Source organism: Dysidea avara, chromosome 9, assembly GCF_963678975.1.
Source record: "Dysidea avara chromosome 9, odDysAvar1.4, whole genome shotgun sequence".
Classification (NCBI taxonomy): Eukaryota; Metazoa; Porifera; class Demospongiae; order Dictyoceratida; family Dysideidae; genus Dysidea; species Dysidea avara.
Window position 1 is genome coordinate 21,084,164 of NC_089280.1, and position 20,898 is coordinate 21,105,061.

A 20,898-nucleotide genomic window follows, 5' to 3' on the forward strand; every position below is an offset into this window, starting at 1 on the left:
CCTCTTTTTAAAGTTGCAAAAATAACACAAACGTGAAGTGTGTGCCAACTTGATAGCACTTCTGACACGTGAGCTGACACCATTTCGAGATGGCTTTTACTGAGCCTGTCAGTATGCAAGAATAACTGGAAAATAATGGAAGAATACAGAATAATGGAAGTTTTAGAGCTGACAGTAACCAGATGCGGGCGGTGGATGGGAAACAGAGAATTTATCTGGAAGCTGCATAACCAGCAGTGTGTAGGTTTAGCTAGTTAGATGCACAAACCTTTTAATGTTACTGCCTAAGGGCACATTTTGTATATGCATCATTTTCGTTCAAACATGGTCTAGGGGAAGCACCCAGGCCTTCCCCTTAAGACATTCAACTTTAAATTCGAACCCCTTTCAAAAAAATCCTGGCTACGCCCCTACAAGTAGCTATTATATACATTTATTAGATCAGGCATAGCTGTACTAAAACATACGCAAACACAACAATAATAATGATCAGTGGCGAGTTGAACTTGATTATGAAAGCCACGTGGACTTAAACAGTTTAATACGCCAGGGGAAAACAAACCATATTAACTTTAAAATCATAATTGCCAATAACAAATGGTCTCACCAATTTGAGGTATACTTTTCACGGGTGTCGCCATGTTTTTAGACTAATACTGCTAGTGACATCACGTGAGTACTTTCGTGGATAGCCACACCCATCCCAACATGCAGTGAGTGTTCACTGACTGCGTTCAATTACTTGAGTACATGACCATGTGCACATATTTGGGGTGGGTGGAGGAGTGGGCTGGACTGGACTGGACTAAATTGACAGCAGGACGGCGGGTAACGGTGAAAGCGGGGAGGAAAACAGCTACATCACGGTTTACTAGATCGTCACCTCTAGCATGGTATTTCAAGCATAGATAAAACGAGTTTTTATTTATTTATTTATCACGTGATATCTTGAATTACGGGAAAAGTTTACAAATCATGCATAATGGACTTTATCCACAATGACGTCACGAGCACAAGATGGCCGCGTTATTTGGGGTATACTAATGTACAGACGCCTATGGAGAAATTGTTTTGATCGATCATATTTCAGCCAGGGAAGGAGATACCGAGTTCTAAGCAACAGGTATGGGTACAAGACAGCACAATAAATGATTTGTAACGCATGGTGGAAAATTTTCGAGAAAACGCTTGTTTGTGTTGTAACGTTCAGTCTTGCAGTAGGAAAGCAGCACTCTAACAGCAATTACAGCAATAACCAAAGATCTTACATTACACCTGTCTCAAGTGTCTATCACTAGCCTATTTACACTTAGCTATATCTGCTGTCCAAGCTATATTACACTATAATACATGTACTACACTATCCCCCTCTTTCAAGAAGACGTCTTGGCTTGAACTTAACTATGTGGTACAAAATCATTATAACGTGCAGGGGGTTGTCGGTGTCTCTCAGGATACCTTCTAGGTGGGGGTAAAGGTGACACAGCAGTTGGTTGTTGTGTGTCCACTGCTTGTCGGTTATCATCATCATAATAAGTGAGCTGCAAGTTAGTCCCAATACTTGGCATCCGTACTTGTTCATCATTTACTGACCCAGATGACTGCTCCACTTTCTTCTGCTTTGTGTTAGTTGCCTCGTTGGTATTGTCCTTCACACGGATGTTGCTAGGGCAAGGCTTCAGTCTGTCAAAGTGAACAACTTTGCGTTGCCTTTTCCCATCAACTTGCTTGATTCTGTATGTAGCCTCTGAGATCTGCTTGAGCACTTGGTAGGGTCCTGTCCAGGGATGGTGGAGTTTGCGGTGTTGGCCTCTCTTCACAACTGATGAATGTAGTCACACAAGGTCCCCTCTCTGGTATGGGTCTCCATGTAACTTCTTATCATAATACTCCTTTTGGCGCATATGTTGTCTACCCATCTGTTCACGAGCCAAGTAAAATGCTGAGGTCAACTGTTTCTTCAATGTGGCTGCATACTCAATAGGAGATTGAGATTGTGGTTTGCTGGTTCTAAACATTATGTCATCTGGCAAACGTGCCTGCCTCCCAAACATCAGGTAGAAAGGTGTAAATCCGGTAGAGGGGTGTATACTGGTATTATCCGCCATGCATGCCTTGTGTATATGCTGCTCCCAGTTGAACGGGTGTTCCTTAGAGCATGTTGCCAACATGTCTAAAAGAGTTCGGTTGAACCTTTCAACAAGGTCATCACACTGCGGATGGTATGGGGTCGTCCTGGTTTTACGCATGTTCAACAGTTTGCAGACCTTGGTAAGCAGTTCTGATTCAAATTGACGGCCTTGGTCTGAATGTAACTGTTCGGGTACTGAGTATCTCAGAAATACTTCATCCACTATTCTAATTGCCACTGTCTGTGCCTCGTGGTTGGGGATAGGTACAGCTTCCATCCACCTTGTAAAGTAGTCACCGACCACCATGACATGAGTTCCCACTGTTACTCTCAGGAAGGGGACCAAGAAGGTCTACTGCCATTATCTGTGTTGGATAACCAGCAGTTATGGTACCCAGTGGTGCACGTTGTCTTGGTGCTCGTGACTTTCTAGTAGCACACTCTGGACATGTTTGGCACCAGTCTCGCACAGCATTAAAGTGTCCTGGCCAATAGTATCTCTCTTTCAATTTATTAAGGGTCTTATCTTGGCCTAAGTGGCCTCCTCCTGTACCTTCATGTAATTCCTTCAAAATTACTTGTTGCACGGACTGGAGAACAATCAATTGAAGCCAACTGTGGCTCTCTGATGGGGTGTGGTAGTGACGCCATAGTACTCCTTCTTGAACAACAAGTTGGTCCCACTGTTGGTGAAGCCTTCGGTAAGAGGGACATTGACCTCGAGCAAACTCAGCACTAGGCTTTTTGTCTGTTTCCTTTGCCTGTAGCATTCCACCAATACTTCCATCCAACAGTTGTGCTTGACGTAGATCCTCAGCTGTGTGGTTATCTGTAAGATTAGCAGCTGACACTTGAACAGGGGCGTAGCTAGCCAGAAAGTGATGGAGGGGCAGGCATGCCCCCACGAAACACTCAAAATCATTCATGATTGCAAAAAAGGCTAATGACCCAATGGTGGGCTAGCCAACATACGGTGTTGTATTATTACAGCTTAAATAACTAGCTACATAACTATTTCAGTACTGACTGCTTCCAATCAAGGTAGCTATATTCGTCGAGCATCATCGCACGTGCCACAACTGTACTCCAACAAATTCATCCACAGTCCCGTAGAGCTAATACTTTAGTGCAAATACAGGTTACTTTACGTTAGCCACACCCTGTACTGCAGTCCTAGCACACTGCTGACAGGATGACGTATTCACTCACTTCACTCGGCGAAATTCAAATGCCATGTATTGCATGAAATCCCACCTGTCTTGCTAGCAGAACTTGTAAGCTTGACTGATCCACCTGACTGACTGACTGACAAAGTAAAAACAGACTGCACTGCCGTACGTACAAAGATCCAGTGTGATCGACTCAATAAAATGAACTTGGTACATTTATTTAGCTAACACTTTATCATCTCGTAGGCAGTAGGCTCGTAGCGTCCATTGGTCTCCTTTGTCACTTGTGAGTTGTGACTCCTCCCACGGAGAAGCGGGTCACTCTTTTTAGATTCAAAAATGTTCTATCACGCGAGTAATCTAGGCTAAATATAGAAGTATGTCTCTAATATTTTCGTTTGATGGATCCACGAGCGAGTTGAATGTTGTGTGTATGCATTCACTAGCAACCCCTGGTGATACCGCATAGTAGTGTACATAATTTACAGTCATTTGCGTGTCAGTTTAATACTGGTAAACTTGTGACGAAAGTTTAAAAAAAAATCATTTAGTGATGGGGGGGGGCAAATGCCCCCCCCTTAGCTAGGCCTCTGCACTTGAAGCTTTTCAGGATTATCTTGCACAGGTGGTATCACAGGGTCTGTGGTGACATGTGACAATCTTCCACACTGACGACATGGAATTCTGGATAATGTGTCAGCATTATTGTGTCTCCTCCCTGGCCGATGGATGATGGTAAACTGAAACTCCTGAAGTTTCTCTAGCCAACGAGCCAACTGTCCATCAGGCTCCTTGAAGTTTTGGATCCAGGTCAAAGCTCCATGGTCTATACGGATCATAAAAGTATGTCCCAGTAAGTATTGCTTAAATTGCTGCAGAAAGGTCACAACTGACAGTAACTCCCTTCGTGTAACACAATAGTTTCTCAGCCTTACTGAGACATCTGCTAGCATACGCAATCACTTGTTCATCACCATTCTCATTGACCTGAGAGAGTACTGCCCCAATAGCTTGGTCACTAGTGTTGGTGTCCACAATAAAAGGTCTGGACCAGTCAGGTAGAGCCAGGATGGGTGCTGATGTTAAGAGATTTAAAGTATTAAAGCAACCCTGGCATTGGTCTGTCCATAAAAATGGTACGCCTTTCTCAGTAAGTTTGTGTAAGGGCTTAGCAACAGCAGTCCTTGACAAATTTTCTATAATAATTAGCAAGTCCTAAGAACTGCTGGACTTCTTTCGCTGATCTTGGAGTAGGCCATTGAGTTACTTTCGAAGTCTTGTCAGGATCAGGATAAATCCCATCCTGAGAGATGATATGCCCCAAAAATGTCACTTTGTGCTGGAGAAATTGGCACTTGCTAGGGTGCAGCTTAAGCCCAGCCTGTCGTAGACGATCCAGGACTTGTTTGAAGATTGTGCAAATGTTGGTCAAAAGTCTTCCCAAAAATAATGATGTCATCTATGTATACAAGGCATGTATTCCACTGGATACCTGCTAACACCAGATTCATTAGTCTTTGGAACGTTGCCAGGGCATTGCACAAGCCAAAAGGCATTACATTGGATTCAAATAGGCCTTGTTGGGTGCAAAAGGCTGTTTTCTCCCGGTCACTGGGGTTCACTTCAATTTGCCAATACCCGCTCTTCAAATCTAAGGTTGAGAACCATAATGAACCTGCAAGGGAATCAAAGGTATCATCTACCCTTGGCAGGGGGTAAGCATCCTTTCGTGTGACTGCATTGACTTTTCTGTAATCTATACAGAATCGAATTGATCCATCCTTCTTTTGGACTAAGACAACAGGTGATGCCCATGGACTCTGATGGGGAGATGATCTTCTTGCTTAACATCCTCAAGTAGTTGTTCTACCTTTTCCCTACATGGCACAGGTACCCGACGAGCTGCTTGGTGGGGCATCTCCTGTACCAATATGGTGGGAAAGCACCTGTGTATGACCTAAGTCATTAGGACCAGAAGCAATCACATCAGAATACAGTGACAGCAATGCTAGGAGCTTGTCTTGCTGGGTCTGGCTAACATCATCTGGTAATTGATTAATACTGTCTGTATAGACTGGTACAGAGGTATTACTGCTAGTGACTGCATCAACATTTCCCACAACATTAACATTTCTTTCATCAACAGTTTCTGCATTTGCCAACTTGGTTCCTCTGTACAGTGTCACTGGTATCAGGTCTGTATTGATCAGCCTCACAGGCACTAGCTTGGTCTGTGGTGTGACTACTGCCCTAGCTACAAATACTGGACTCTGCACTCCCTCCACCATCGCCATTAATGTCTTGCTTCTCTGAACATTCAATTCGTCCCATGACCTCTAGCTCACTAGCAGGAGGTATGACAGTTGTATCTTGTAGGACTACTTTCCCCAGGAGTGAATCTTTGGGAGAGAGGCATGGTACCAATGGAATACAGGTTTTGTTGTTGACAAACAGCTTCCTTTGTCCCAGGTCAAGAACACACTTGTGAGAATCTAAGAAATCCAATCCGAGTATAGCATCTGCAGTGATGTTGTCAGCAATGATCAACCTGTGTTGGAATTCAAGGCCAGCAATAGTCAAAGGGAAGGTACTTGCTCCACGTACCTTGAGTGGTATTCCATCTACCCCAACTAGTTTCTGGTGAATTACTGGTTCCACAATGATGCTCCTTTGGCCAACTTTATCCAAAACATCTCCACTCAGTAGGGACACTCCTGCACCAGTATCAACCAAACAGGATATTTCCATTCTAGCAACACAGACAGGCAAAAAATAACTGGACACACTGTTTATTGTAATGGTTGCCACATCACTACTCCTACTGCCTGTTTCACATATTGTCTTAGTGTTGGCCTGACTCTCAATCACACGATCAACACCCTGATTACACTTACTACAAATGCTCTTTGGGCACTGCTCATTTGCATTAACACATTGTGGTGGCAAATGCTGTGTGTGATTCCTTTGCAAAATACTCCAGTCTTTCTACTTGGCTTGTAAGGTATTGGATCTGTTCGAGTATATTCACTTGGGAAGACTGGATTGTAGTAAGTAGTAACGAGTCCTTTGTCTGTTGCCGGGTAGGCAGTTATTTAGGCAAATATGATTCCAATTGCATGGTGATTCCCACTGCTTCAGCTACGGTCGTAGGGTGTGTTTGTTTTACTCCCACTGCTATTAACGGTGATTTCAGCTGGTCCAAGTAGTGATGGAGTGCAAGATGCTCCTGCGCATTCGCTTGATAAGCTCTTTGTACTAGCAATCGAATATCGTCGTCATAATCAGCCCAACTTTCTGTGTCACTTTTTAGTCAACCAACAAATTCACGTTTGTACAACTCCCTTTTGCTAGGGTGTTTGAAGCGACCGTTTTTGTCAGTTCATAGGATGCCTTGGTCACGTGCGATGCGACTGCAGCTTTGTCAACCAATTTAATGCGCATCCACATTAGTTTTTCATTATCGCTCCACCCATGTATTGCTGAAATACTTTCAAAATGGCTCACCCAACTGTCCCAGTCTTCCATTCCAGTAAAGTTCTGTAGTAGTACTGTGACCCCATCGTCCAATGCTAGGTTCCGTGAGGTGTACATTTCTGTTCGTTCCGATTGTAGTCCCAGCTCTCCTCCGGTCCTCTGTCCGGTCTCGGTCAACTCAAGTGTTAGAGACATCGTCAATCCTGCAAGAAGGGGACAGAGAACAACGCGTCCAATGCATTCAGGCGGGTGACCTTAACGGGTACCGTTAATATTTCCACGGTTTGTTGGTTCAGACGAGTAGTAATCCTGCCCACTACTCCAGTGTTGTAACGTTCAGTCTTGCAGTAGGTAAGCAGCACTCAGATACTTTAACAACAGCAATTACAACAATAACCAAAATATGTCTTACATTACACCTGTCTCAAGTGTCTATCACTAGCCTATTTACACTTAGCTATATCTGTTGTCCAAGCTATTTTACACTATAATACATGTAGTACATTTGCAATGGTTTTTGTTACGTTATACCCATACCTGTTGGCAGTGTTGGGCAAGTTACTTTTTAAAAGTAACTAGTTACATATTACATATTACTTGCAGCTGAACTATTTAGTTACAGTTACATATTACCCATAAAATAAAGTAACTGTAATAATATTACATATTATATTACTTTGTGTCCATAGCCTTGAGCTGTCACGTGTGAAACTACCACCTTATCACGTGACACGATTGCGTTGTTGGACAATGTGCAAGTCTTGATATAAGTAAGTAGCTGGTGAATAAGCTTCACTTAGTAGGCTTCATTACTTCGTTGTGGCTAGGTGTTACTCAGTGGGTTACTAATGAGATTAGTAACTTCGTTACTTTTAGTAATAATATTACGTAATATTAGATTCGTTACAGTTACTATATTACTTAGGTAACGCATTACATTTGCAAGTAAAGTAACTTGAGTTATATTACCTGTTTTCATAGGGTATTTCGTTATATTACTTTGTTACCACAAAAGTAATAATATTACGTAACGCATTACATAAGTAGCGCGTTACATTATCTTTCTTCACGAATGAAATATGATCGATCAAAACAATTTCTCGATAGGCGCCAGTACATTATGCATCTATCAATGTCAAGCCCCACCCATCCCAGGTCGGGCAGAGGTGGGGATTTGCAAAAGCTTAACGACAAATTCCCCACCCCTGGGGACAACTTCTAGTTACAAATCCCCTACATTATTTACCTCGGGAATCACTATTAACAATTAGTCTGGCGTAGCCGACCCGCATGCGTAGCGCGAGGGTCTGGTGACAGCTGCATTCAGTACCTGTGCAGATGGAATGCAATTAAATTTGAAAATACGTGCAAAACATTTGGACAATTTCCGGTAACAGGGTGTCGACAGCTATTGTATATACTTGCACCTGAATGACATCTATTTCCTCTACAAACCATTACATTTGTGCTGGTTGTAGAAAAGACATAAGAAGCTCACCATAATCAGTGGCCAAATCAGAAATAACGTCATAGAATGTTGTTAATTGGTCACTAAGCGATCTGATTGGACGCACCAGTTTTTCGTAAGGCTGGCACAGGTACTGAATGCGGCTGTCACCGGTACTGAATGCGGCTGTCACCAGACCCTCGTGCTACTCGCGTGGGTCGGCTACGCCAGGCTAATTAACAATATGGTGAGTATTGGTTATGCACCTATCAATGTCAAGCCCCACGTACCCCAGGTCGGGTAGAGGTGGGGATTGTTGGGGATTTGCAAATGCGAGAATGCAAATTCCCCACCCCTGGGGACAACTTTGAGTTATGAATCCCCTACTATATATAATTATCCCGGGAATCACAACAGTATGGTAAAGTACGGATATTCATGTTGCAAATGCCCCTACCCTGGGGACGAGCTTGGGTGACAAATCCCCACCTGCTAATTAATTATATGTAATGTACAGGACTCGACAAGTGAGTGTAAATGTACATAAAGGTGTAGTGTGTGTGCAAATATTATTAACAGTTAATTAGATCTTTAAAATTTTGTAATGTTGTACAATTAATTATAGTATCCGGTAATTAATTCCACAGTTTAATTGCATCGGGGTAGAAGGAATGTTTAAATGAATTAACTCTGGTAAATGGTTGCTTAAATCTATTTGAATGTCATCGGGTGGGTAAATTATTCTTGATAAGTGAGTTCCCTATATCAATTTCAACAAGATTATTAACAATTTTGTAGATCATTATGCTGCCCGACCTGGGGTAGGTGGGGCGTGACATTGATATATAGGTGCATTATTCTTGTTGCAAAGTCAGGAAGTCAAGTCATTAGGTCTAAGTCCCTGAAATTAGGTTAGGTAATCCTAAGGCTGCAGCACATGTTGCTGTCAGACCTTCAGTGCTGGTCACTGTAAAGTGCTAATAATAAATAATAAAAAATGCCCCTACCCTGGGGACAAGTTCGGGTGACGAATCCCCTACAAATCCCCACCTGCTGCCCGACCTGGAGTAAGTGGGGCGTGACATTGATAGGTGGATTAGTACCCCAAATAACGCGGCCATCTTGTGTTCGTGACGTCATTGTGGATAAAGTCCATCAAATTATAGTTTTTATAAAATAGCTACTTGTAGCTGCAGATTCGGATTCAACAGTATTAGTGGGTAGATTGTCGGATAGATCTAGGAATTTAGCTATATTATTTGTTCTAGAAAAAGGAATCTCAAAATGGAGATGGTGGTGGTGGTGGTGGGTGGAATAGGTAGTGTTGGAAAACAGGAAAAGTAGTTTAGGACTGATGAGGAGTAAACAATATTGTAGAGTCTTGTTAGCTACATATCGTCGGTGTTGGAGAAGGCCACTGTAAATTTGCTAACATAGATAACACTGCTGTTGATATCTGAAGTCTGATTTAACCCGACAAGCAGTGTTGGGAGTAATGCGTTACGTAATATTATTACATTTGTGGTAACTAAGTAATATAATGAAATACGCTATAAAAACTGGTAATATAACTCAAGTCACTTTGCTTACAAATGTAACGCGTTACCCAAGTAATATAGTTACTGTAACGAGTCTAATATTACGTAATGTTATTACTACAAGTAACGAAGTTACTAATCTCGTTAGTTATCCTCTTAGTAACGCTTAGCTACAATGAAGTAACAAAGCCTACTGAATGAAGCTTATTCACCAGCTTCTTACTTATAACCAAGATTTGCACATTGTCCAACAACACAATTATGTCACGTTATAACAGCTTACGGCTGTTATTAGTAATATAATATGTAATATTATTATAGTTACTTTATTTTATGAGTAATATGTAACTGTAACTAAATAGTTCAGTTGCAAGTAATATGTAACTAGTTACTTTTACAAAGTAACTTTCCCAACACTGCCGACAAGCAACACAACGTCGTACCATCTCAATATTTTGTATGTCCTTTTGTAAGTAGCTAAGGGTCCCACACTGCTTATCCATACTTAGGGATGCGGCGATTATGCCGGCATAATTTCGGGCATAATAGGTATGTGTGGGAATCAGGAATTATGATAGCATTTTGAGGTGTTTGTAAAGCTTTAGCAGTAGGAAAATCTGCAGATTGCACAATTCCGTTAAAAAAGATCGAGATACCCTAATAGAGCAGTCAGAAACTCTAATAGAACAGTCACTGAAAATTATTTACTCTAATAAAGCAGTCACATTGAAATTAAATACTCTAATACAGCAACCAGCTAAAGAAATCAAGACTATTTGAAGCTTAAACATCAATGAAAATGGCCTGATACAGCAATAAACTGGCATTATTAGCCAATTATGGTGGCAGAATTTTGGGAATAATGGGCAATTCTCAAAAGTATAATAGGTGATTTTTTGAGCACTGCTCAAAAGCATAATGCTCAATTTTTGGAGCATAATAGCCTCATGCCTATCCATACTCAAAAGTATGAGCTACATATTTAGCAAAGTTTAGTGTCCTTGTTACTTTAGAGGTGACATTACTGATATGAGGTGAAAATGACATTTTTGAGTCAAAGAGAATTCCCAAATAAGGATGTTGGGTAACATGCTGTAAGCATAGGTAATATACAGGGGCGGATCCAGAATTTTGGAAAGGGGGTCACAAAATGAAATGACACTACAGGGAAGGCACATCCTAGTATGCAAAGTGCACTAGCATGCTTTGCCAACTTAGGGGCATCCCTTCCACGAAATTTTTGAAACTTAGATCACTGAGATAGAATCTGAGAGTGATTTCAGCATGGATTCATTGCAATTTTCAGTGTTGTATTAGAGGTGACTGCTCTATTATGGTATCTCGATCTTGATACTCATGTTAAGCTCTTCGAAAGTTGCTATGTATTGTCCAACTAAATACATGCCACCCTGGAATTTTTGAACATTATACCCTTCTAGGTATTTGTCCCGTTTCACTTTAGCCAACGATTACCTTGACTCGTCACAGTGGTAATGCACTTGTCAATTTCATGCCCCACCCCCCACCCCCGGGGAGGGTGGGGGAATACAGGGGATTTGACAAATCGTGGTGTCAAATTCCCCACTACTGGGGCAAAATCAGCTGTCAAATCCCCACTATGTCCCCATCCCCATAGTAGGGGATTTGACAACACCTCAAGGTTGACTAAGCGTATATTTCATGCATGCAACTAGTAATAGCCTGGTATACACCTGTAGCTAGTAAAATTATAGCGAGTGCGATTTTATTGTTTAGAAATGCAACTACCAAAAATCGGTCAGTGAATTGGACAACTGTCAATTGCCCCAGGGGTGGGGGCAAGAAGCAATGTCAAATCCCCATCTGGGGTGTGGGGACGCCCGGGGGTGGGGGGGTGGGGCATGAAATTGACAAGTACATAAGGCCACTCCAAATAAATTTCCTGTTTCCCGTCCTGACCTCGGGAATATTTGCATGCGGGCGGGCGGTCCATTTCCATTATTTCATTATGAGATTGGTAAGTTTTCAAGCCATTATTTACTTGGCACAGCTATAAAAAGCTGCACAAATCCATGTTCCTTTTTTTCAGGCTGCAAAAAATAACACACGACTTGATAGCACTGCTGACCCATGAGCAGACACTATTTCAAGATGGCTTTTACTAAGCCTGTCAGTATGCAAGAATAACCGGAAAATAATGGAAGAATACGGAATAATGGAATATTTAGAGCTGACAGTAACCAGATGCGGGCGGTGGACGGGAAACAGAGAATTTATTTGGAGTGGCCTAAGCACCTCGTACAGGCTTTGCCTCCAGTGTTTGCCCTCCAGTGCCTAACTGGTTAAGCAGATAAAAACAAAAAACTCCATCTGAAAGAATGTGTGGTTGGTGTTTATTATAGTGTACAATTTTTGATGGGCCAGGGTTTCCAGCTACCCTCCTGCTTATACAGCCTGTACAGCAGTTCTGCACAGTACACACCTATCCATGTGCACTCAAATACAATGTAGTTGCTAGACAGGGTCTTAGAATACAGCTCCCTTGAAAATGCTGACAAACTCTGAATATTGAAAGGTTTATACATTAAATAGATTTTGGTGTGAGGCTATATAGCTATTTAGACAGCAATCAAAGGAGAGTTACTGTTTGTTTTGTTTGATTATACACTGTCACTCATATACACACAGCTGTCTAGTCTACTCTTATAAATATATTTACTTGTGGGTTTTATTTAGTATGTAGGCTGGCCGTTAGGAGTCTTGGTAGTACAACATTTACATGATATAGAGACTGGTGGTAGCTATTTATGCACAAATAGAAAAGTAAAACATCACTTACATCAGTGGATGAGATTTTCATGATTATGCAACACAATTGACATGCATGCTAAAAATTTTGTAGAAGGTCAAACTTGACCCCCTAAATCCACCACTGATATACCATATCTATGGTGTTACACATGTTTCACAATATTAATAGGACTAGAGAGGTTATGCTTAGAAAAATAGAATAGTTTTGTGGGTTAAGTCCCTATGCATTTTGATTCTCAGATTTCACTTCTTAAGATCAAGATACTTTAATACAACAATCAATTAATTTTTTTGTTTTGTTTACAGTCAAATATTCTTCTTTACTGCCAGTGGCATGGAACCTATTCTTACAAATGATGGGCCTCATTTTTTTAATCAGAAAAACTCCATCAGACATAATTATACCATTGACTTTCAGTGTGAATCCGAGAGCTAGAGGTTGTGTAACAAGTATATATGTACAGTGTAGTGAATCACTCATAACAGCCTAGAATAAACACTGGGATTAGTGCTGAGGAGGCTACACCAGACTTTCTCTAGCTATATTATCTACATTTTCATAGCCTAGAACTAGACCTTCAGTACCATACTCCCAATTAATATTAATGATTGTGTACCCGGCCTGCTGTATGAGTACTGTAAAGTCATATATGATCAAATCAAACATACAGTTAATTAATAAATAGCAGTGAGGATGCATATTACTCTTACATTTAATAGCTAGTTGAAATGCAAACTTCTGAAGTGCAACACATTTCAATCTCCAAAATTAAAATTGAAGACAAGTCCAACCCTGGGAAAGTCAACAGGTATGCAATACCATGGACTAGCTACATAATATTATTATAGTGTTTTTCTTGCAATAAAGAGATTTTCCTCTTTCAGAGGTAAAAAAATGTATGCATATGGAGTCAGCATCTTTGTCCTTTTTATAGAGGTTTTTATTGTGTTCTTAATTCTGTAGCTACAGTGTAACTTGTGTTGAAATTTTGTGGGGAGCACAATGCTTTTGTGTTGCAATGACTTCACATGTTTACAGACATACGAAGTTTACTTTTCCATCAAATTACACCTCTTCTGCCACTATACAGTACTAGATCAGGAGCTTGCCTAAAAAGAAATCTGACATCAACACCTAACTATATTATACCTACCATAATAAAATTATCTTTACTAATATCAATGAATTACATATAAACATTAACTGCCAACTTCACATGTTCATTCTATTATCTATAAGTCCATTATGTACAAGTAAGCAAATAGATTAGGCTCCCATCCAGTATATCTCAACTCTTTATAGGTACGCTCAGCAGTTCATTAGTGGCGCAACAGAATACTTATATATGAGCTCCTGGTACACTGCACTCCTCTGTATTGGATATGAATAGAAAATATAGAGATGTAGGCTTAAAGAGAAGCCCAGATTGCTGAAAAAACCACAAGGGATCATTGGGGGAGGTAATGCATACAAACCACAAATCCCTCCAAAAAAAAGTTCTCCAAACCACAAAACTGTTTTACCTTTCTTGTTTATGGTACACTAATTTACAAAGGTGCCTACACAATTACCTTTTCCTTAGAAAGGTTAACTACAGTGTGCACATTAGATAGGGTTTAGCAGAGCAAATTTTACCATTGCTTTTAAAAATTTCAAAGCTACATAACATTTTCCACCACATAGTACAGTAATTCAATGCAAGACATCTTCTGGCATATGCTTAAGAGCAGATTGGTGGACCTGACTGGAATTTATCTTTGCTCCTTGCTCCATTACATGCAGGCTGTGCATGCTGACAAAAGTTTTTAAATATAATAAGAAGTTGTGTATGGCTGTGTTGGTCCAATATGAATATACAGCCAAAAGGAATAATATTTTACAGTACACTTTCATATCACCTTAACAGCAAACCACACCAGTGATTTAGTTATTATAGGTACCACATATGTACACTGCTCTAAATATATTATAAATAATTGTACAATAAATTTGCTATTTTAAAATACACCACGTTAATACACGCTGAAATCCTTCTTCACCAAGATGACTATCAAACACTTCATGGTACCCTGACCCTAAACTCAATAAAACGTCACATGAAAGGTCTTCATCATCTTGAGGCATGGACTGATCACCAGTAGTGCTGGATACAATTCTTCCAATACTTGATATCAACCAGTTTTTGGTAACTTTTCCATTAACAGCTGCCAAGGCCAAAACTTTTTCTCCTTGTTTGTGCCTACCAGTCAACTGAGTCAGTTTCTCTTCAGTGAATTTATATACTAGAACTCTTCCACACATTGTACCGATAAATATGCTACTTGTAAGAGGAAGAATTGCTGAAGCTACATAATATAAGAGAAGGGATATGAAGATGTAGCACAAGATATTAAGCCCTCTAAGTGTAGAATATAAATACCTACTTACCTTGAAACTTAAGCGGAATCACTTTTAAAAGACTTTGTTGATTGGCTTTCCAGCAACTAATTACATTACCAGGATGATGAAGAGCAAATACAACCATCTCTCTTGAAGTTGTGAATGAGTGAGACTTCAGCTGAACTATGGCTGAATTCTGAGGGAGCTGGGAAGAATGTGATTGCGGTTTGATTACACCTTTCCTTGAATAGATGGAATAGTCAAAAATTTGTATCAAGCCATTATCACAACCACACCACAATTCTTTAGCACATGATATCACTTCAACATCATGTAGTGTTAACTGACACTGGATAACTTGAATACAATTAAGCTTATTCATGTGTACACTTATAGACATGAACAGTGAACTGTTTGGACTGAGGTCTTGATGAGTTGCAAATACCAATAATCCATTAGAGTAAGCCAGCATTACTGTGTCTGTGCTAATGAAACATATTCTAATTGGTTCTTTGGCATCTATTGGAAACCCTTCAGTTTGCATGTAGAACAGCTCTTCGTTCTGACAGCCAATGTTGCAAATAGCTATTTTGCATCTTTGACTACAGCCCAAACCTTTCTTCCAATCTGAAATAAATCTTTCACTGGACTATCTTTAAAGGATAAATTCTCACTCTAAAATTTAAAAAATTAACAACAATACTCACAAATATAACTTATTGTCTTACAAATATTAAATCAAAGGCTGGAATTGATTCTGACTCCATAAATTTACCAACAACAACAGAACAACCATCTTTACTAACTATCCAAATGTACTGAGAAGCATCACCAGACACAACCAGACAAGATCCTTGAGGATCTCTACTAATAGGATAGGAATGTAGAAAGCTAATATTATGTGGAGGTTGGAACACTTGTGCAATTTTAGCTGCACTAGGTCTTTGCTTGTAGTCTTGACTCCAACAGCTGAACAAGCATTCATTAAATATTGAGGGATATTTGGGATCCTGAAAAAAAATTTATTCATCAGAAAGTCAATCAATTTTATACAGACCATGGGCAAAAACCGAGGTCTTCGTCCATGCTTAATCTCATTGCTAAACTCCACATCATGAATGATACCAGGTAGGTCTCTGTGAGTCATCAACTCAAACAGAGTTGTACCTAGAGAAAACACATCAACCTATAGGAGACAATGTAGACATCAGTACACAGTATGAATCAGTAGTTATGAAATCAAATTACCTTTTCAGTTACAAGTTCCTTTCCTAGATATAGTATATCTTCTGGTGCATTGTGCCCGGCAGTAGTTGGTCTTTTACTAAATCCTTCAGGACCAATGTAACAAGCAGTTCCTAGGTCAGCTAATTTAACCAACACTCCTGAACCATCTTCACCATTTTCACATGCTGTACATTCTAAAGTGCTGCATGTGAGTTCACCAATACACTTATGATCAGCATCTGGGAAGGCAAACACTAAAATGTTTGACGGTTTAATGTCACAATGAACAATGTAGCGGTCTCCATGTAGATAAGCCAGAGCTCCACCAATCTACACACAAAATAATTGTCATCTTTACGTAAAAGAACATTACTGTGTGCATGTATGTGCGTGCACAAATGTGTGCATAGATCATATAAGCATACAGTACACAAATTATACCAATTAGAGAGTAGCAAAATGAGTCTTATATTTGTACATAAACAAACAATAAAACCTATTTTCATGATATTTTAGTTGCAATCTATAATATGAACCAAAACAGCCAAGCTATAAAAAAAGAGTGCAGCCCCCCAAAAGGCCATGGTGAAAAAGTAGTGAAATCAAAAGTGGCGGCCAAGAAATGGCTGTGATGGTAGGTTATTTCGTAAACAAAATCTTTGTAACTTGTACAGCTCTCTGAATTAAACTGCTTGCACACTTGCTGCTACACAATACGCAAAGCACAGTCGCTTATCAGTTAGTGGCACAGCACTTGAATAATGTTCTAATAAATCTCTAAAACAAACAAATCCTCTACATTAGCCCTTGTAAGAAAAATAATATTTAACACAAGGCATGTAGTAACAGCTACATGTACATGCATATGTTTACCTGGTATAAAATCATTGCTACTGATGCAGGGCAAATTGGATGACCTTTCTCTCTGTATTGTTTTGTTACACCGTGTAAACTTCCTAACGGAGCATATTCAACAACAATAGCTGGTGGTGTTACTGTTATTCCAATAAACCGTAAAACATTGGGATGATCAGCAGATAACAGTTTGTTCAGTTCAATACGAGTCAGTCCATAAGAGATTGCAGGATTTTGTTCAGATGCAGCAATGGTCTTCACTGCAACCATCTGACCAGTGGAGTATTCTAAATTCTGCAAATGAACATGTTTACATAAACTGTATATTCAGTCATACGTACAGTATCAACAGAGAATAATATTTCTTGTTGTGATCAAGGACAATGCACTCGTAAAATTGTGCATCAAAAATACACAGAATTGTTGGAGAAGTATGTACACAGCTTGTGAAAGTAGCAGATTACAAAATTATAGCCACAAAAAGTGAGGAGTGCAGCAGCATCACAAATCCTTGCAGATAGATATGGGTACAGTAGGGCAGGTATCAGCAATGCTATAAAGGCCAGAGATTGCATAAGTTGTGCATTGACTAAATCAACAATCGACAGAGTAAAATGTGTTGTGAGCTCTACAGAGTTACAGTATCTGTGTAATGCCATCACTTTTGCTATTGCAAGAGCCTTTCTAATATCAACAACAGCTAATCAAATATTGCCAAGTACCATAAATCATTTGCAGTATGGCAGGCTACGCATTGTGGTTAATCATGCAATTCAAATTCAGAACCAGTTTTTAACATTTTTTCACCTAATGAAGAAGTATTACAATTGGTTGCCTAAGTGATGAAGCTACAGATCCTCAGGGTGAACTCACAATTATCAGATAAGATGCCAAGAATTACTGGGTGTAACTAATCACTGGACTGGACTACTGGACTGGAACACTGGACTGGACTACTGGACTGACATATTTTTGGTTTCTACACATTTTGAGGTTGATTTTATTGAGTCTTGCTAGCTAAGGGCCTTCAGAATAGTTGCAGTCTGCTAGTAAAATGATGAGTGTGAGGAGTGGAGTAAGCAAAAACTGACTTCTAGTGATTTTCACTACTTATGTTCCTCTATAGTACATATACCTATACTCCTTATCAGTATGCTGCAGAGAATGTGCTAGTTATGGTTAACCAACGATGAAGTCTTGGAGCTGAGATAGTAGCAATGGTAATAAATTTGGTCACATATTACAGTGTGCCAACCAGCACGGTTAAGAACTAATCATGATAGCAGAAAAACCCTACAGTTGTGTATATTGCACGTAGGAACGAATTTAGCTACAATAGATTGTTTTAGAAAGGATAAGTTGTGTCTGAACTATTTAGTTCAAGGATATAGTGTATCATAGGTAGAACAAATATAGTTAAATGATTTTTGGTTAGCTATTGCTATATATTACAATCTCCAAAACACAATACTAAGACGTGTATAAATGCTGTAGAGCATAACAAGTAGCGAGAAGTCAGTTTTTGCTTACTCCACTCTTCATACTCATCATTTTAGTAGCAGACTACAAGTTCTCTGAAGGCCCTTAGCTAGTAAGACTCAATAAACCCAACCTCAGAATGTGTAAAAACCAAAAATATGTCAGTCCAGTAGTCCAGTCCAGTCCAGTAGTCCATTCCAGTAGTCCAGTCCAGTAGTTCAGTCCAGTAGTCCAGTCCAGTAGTCCAGTCCAGTAGTCCAGTCCAGTAGTCCAGTCCAGTAGTCCAGTCCAGTAGTCCAGTCCAGTAGTCCAGTCCAGTAGTCCAGTCCAGTAGTCCAGTCCAGTAGTCCAGTCCAGTAGTCCAGTCCAGTAGTCCAGTCCAGTGATTAGTTACACCCAGAATTACTTCCATAAAATTAATATTGCATACACAGATTATGTGTCACTATGGTAACAGTGCCACAAATATAAAACTACTGGTTACTATTTTGGCTTATAATCTCACTTTACCTTTAATAACATCATCCTATCCACTTGGCCATATCCACCTTTACTTATAAACTTTTGATAAATTAATAATTGGCTATTAATTTTAAAATTTTGATTCAGATCATCAAATGTCTGTAACAATACACAAACGTAAGCAAGTGTACCACACACTGGTTTTACGACAAACATACCAAATCTAGTGCAATGTGCTTAATCAAGAGATTTTCACCCTGACATTGTGGACATTCAACACCATTCATCTCTTGTATCTTTTGCAGACAAAAACCCACAGAGAAGCAAATCACATCATTAACCATAACGTAATCTAAATATTCAGAACTGGTTGAGCCTACTGATCCTGCATGCTGGTCACCGAAACAGTAAGGACAAGGAATCAATTGCAGCAGAAAATCGTCACTGTAAATACCTCGGTCTAGTAATCCTTCAAACCAATCTCTCATCACTTGGTCTATTAGTTCTAACACATGAGCTAGAATCTGAGCACTGAAAGTTGTTGTGCATATAAAATCTTTGTCAGTATCATTTACAGTAACAACAGAATAACCAGGGACATGTACTATGAACCCTTCTCTGTAATGACACTCCAAATAAGTGCTACTAAAATGATCGGCATATTTGATTCTACTATAAGATAATTCGTTACTGATTTTGTTCACTCTGAGAAAAACATGGTTACCAAACAAAAGCTGGATCTTCTCTTTGCCATACTGCCATTGAAACAAGGTTCCATCTACTATGGCTTGATTGACAGTTGGACAGTCTTCCACTGTCACATTCTTTCCACAGCTCACTAATATTCGGAGGAAATATTTGGAAGATAGACACCTAGAAATAAACCTTGGCCAAAACGACACAGGGACATGTGGAGCCATGAACAGTCTTCTGTAGCAGGATTGGTTGCTGCAAAGATATAGTTTTTGTCCAGGTTTAAGGTTGATATTCCTAAAGTTAGTTGCTTCTTTTGGTGGAAACCGAAATGGTTGGAAACTAGCAGCTTGTTCACTGTCATCCAACAATGCTGGAATCAAGACATTGCCTGCATTAAGCTTTACAACAATCTCAAACTTGCACAGTAATACAAAAAGCAAATCAATGCCAACATTTGTAACACCATATCTTGTAAGACCATCATAGAACTGCTCAGTAGTAACATGACCATTGTGTGCAACTAGGAGGAAATATTATATGCACAAATCAAAGAATATATATATATATATATACCAAATTCATTGATCTGTGGTAATGGTGACACTATCACTGCAAGCACATCACAAAACCACTGAGGGTCTATGAAGTAATACTCAGCCAATATCCCCGAGTCAAAGTATAACAGAAGACCTAATGATAACAAATGTACTGTACATATACATTTCATACCAGCAGGTTATTTGTTTAATACAAGGTGCTACTGATACTTACTCTACAGCTGACTGTCACAATTCTAATAGAGAACAGTCACACAAAATAATGTCATATCAGGTCAGCTTAATGTAATCCATGCAAAAACAGCCAAGCTGTGAAAATAGGGTGCAGCATCAATTAACCTGGGTGAAAAAGTTGTGAAATCAAAGGTTGCAGCCAAGAAATGATGTTAGTGTTAACAAAATTTTAATGGTTGTGTGTATTATTAGCAATAACATCATTGCAGCCATTTCTTGGTTGCCACCTTTGATTTCACAACTTTTTTTGTACAACAAAATGTGGATAAAAACAAGCCATTATCAAAAAGAAATGCATTTCACACAAAAACAGCCAAGCTGTGAAAAGGTATGGCATCAATAACCTGTCTATAGTCATATTGATGATTAAGTGAGGTGAACAGCCATGATAGCAGTGGATCAGTAATAAAGGATTTGGGTGTTCAGTAGGTACCTGGTTTGAACTCTGGTAAGATTTTT

At 39.6% G+C, this 20,898-nt stretch overlaps 2 protein-coding genes and 1 long non-coding RNA gene across 4 annotated transcripts in view; 1 reads left to right on the forward strand and 2 right to left on the reverse strand.

The window, feature by feature from the left end:
- LOC136267333 (uncharacterized) overlaps positions 1–735 on the reverse strand; it is a 42,322-nt gene extending 41,587 nt beyond the window's left edge. Inside the window, exon 1 of the mRNA XM_066062438.1 lies at positions 608–735. Coding sequence (XP_065918510.1) covers positions 608–641 — 34 coding nt within the window. The 5' untranslated portion in view covers positions 642–735. The remainder of the gene's footprint in view (positions 1–607) is intronic.
- LOC136267334 (uncharacterized) lies at positions 664–13,793 on the forward strand. Its single transcript, XR_010706644.1, has 3 exons — positions 664–1,123; positions 13,270–13,358; positions 13,514–13,793. It is a non-coding gene; the product is annotated as an uncharacterized lncRNA (long non-coding RNA).
- A 705-nt stretch (positions 13,794–14,498) lies between these two features.
- Positions 14,499–20,898, reverse strand: part of LOC136267335 (leucine-rich repeat serine/threonine-protein kinase 1-like) — a 36,908-nt gene continuing 30,508 nt past the window's right edge. For both annotated transcript variants that reach the window (XM_066062439.1, XM_066062440.1), the window contains 9 exons: positions 20,222–20,338; positions 19,171–20,168; positions 19,001–19,111; positions 17,030–17,305; positions 16,178–16,486; positions 15,987–16,115; positions 15,658–15,939; positions 14,978–15,604; positions 14,499–14,895 (listed from right to left, as the gene is read on the reverse strand). In XM_066062439.1, the coding sequence (XP_065918511.1) occupies positions 15,515–15,604; positions 15,658–15,939; positions 15,987–16,115; positions 16,178–16,486; positions 17,030–17,305; positions 19,001–19,111; positions 19,171–20,168; positions 20,222–20,338 (2,312 nt within the window). In that variant the 3' untranslated portion in view covers positions 14,499–14,895; positions 14,978–15,514. The remainder of the gene's footprint in view (positions 14,896–14,977; positions 15,605–15,657; positions 15,940–15,986; positions 16,116–16,177; positions 16,487–17,029; positions 17,306–19,000; positions 19,112–19,170; positions 20,169–20,221; positions 20,339–20,898) is intronic.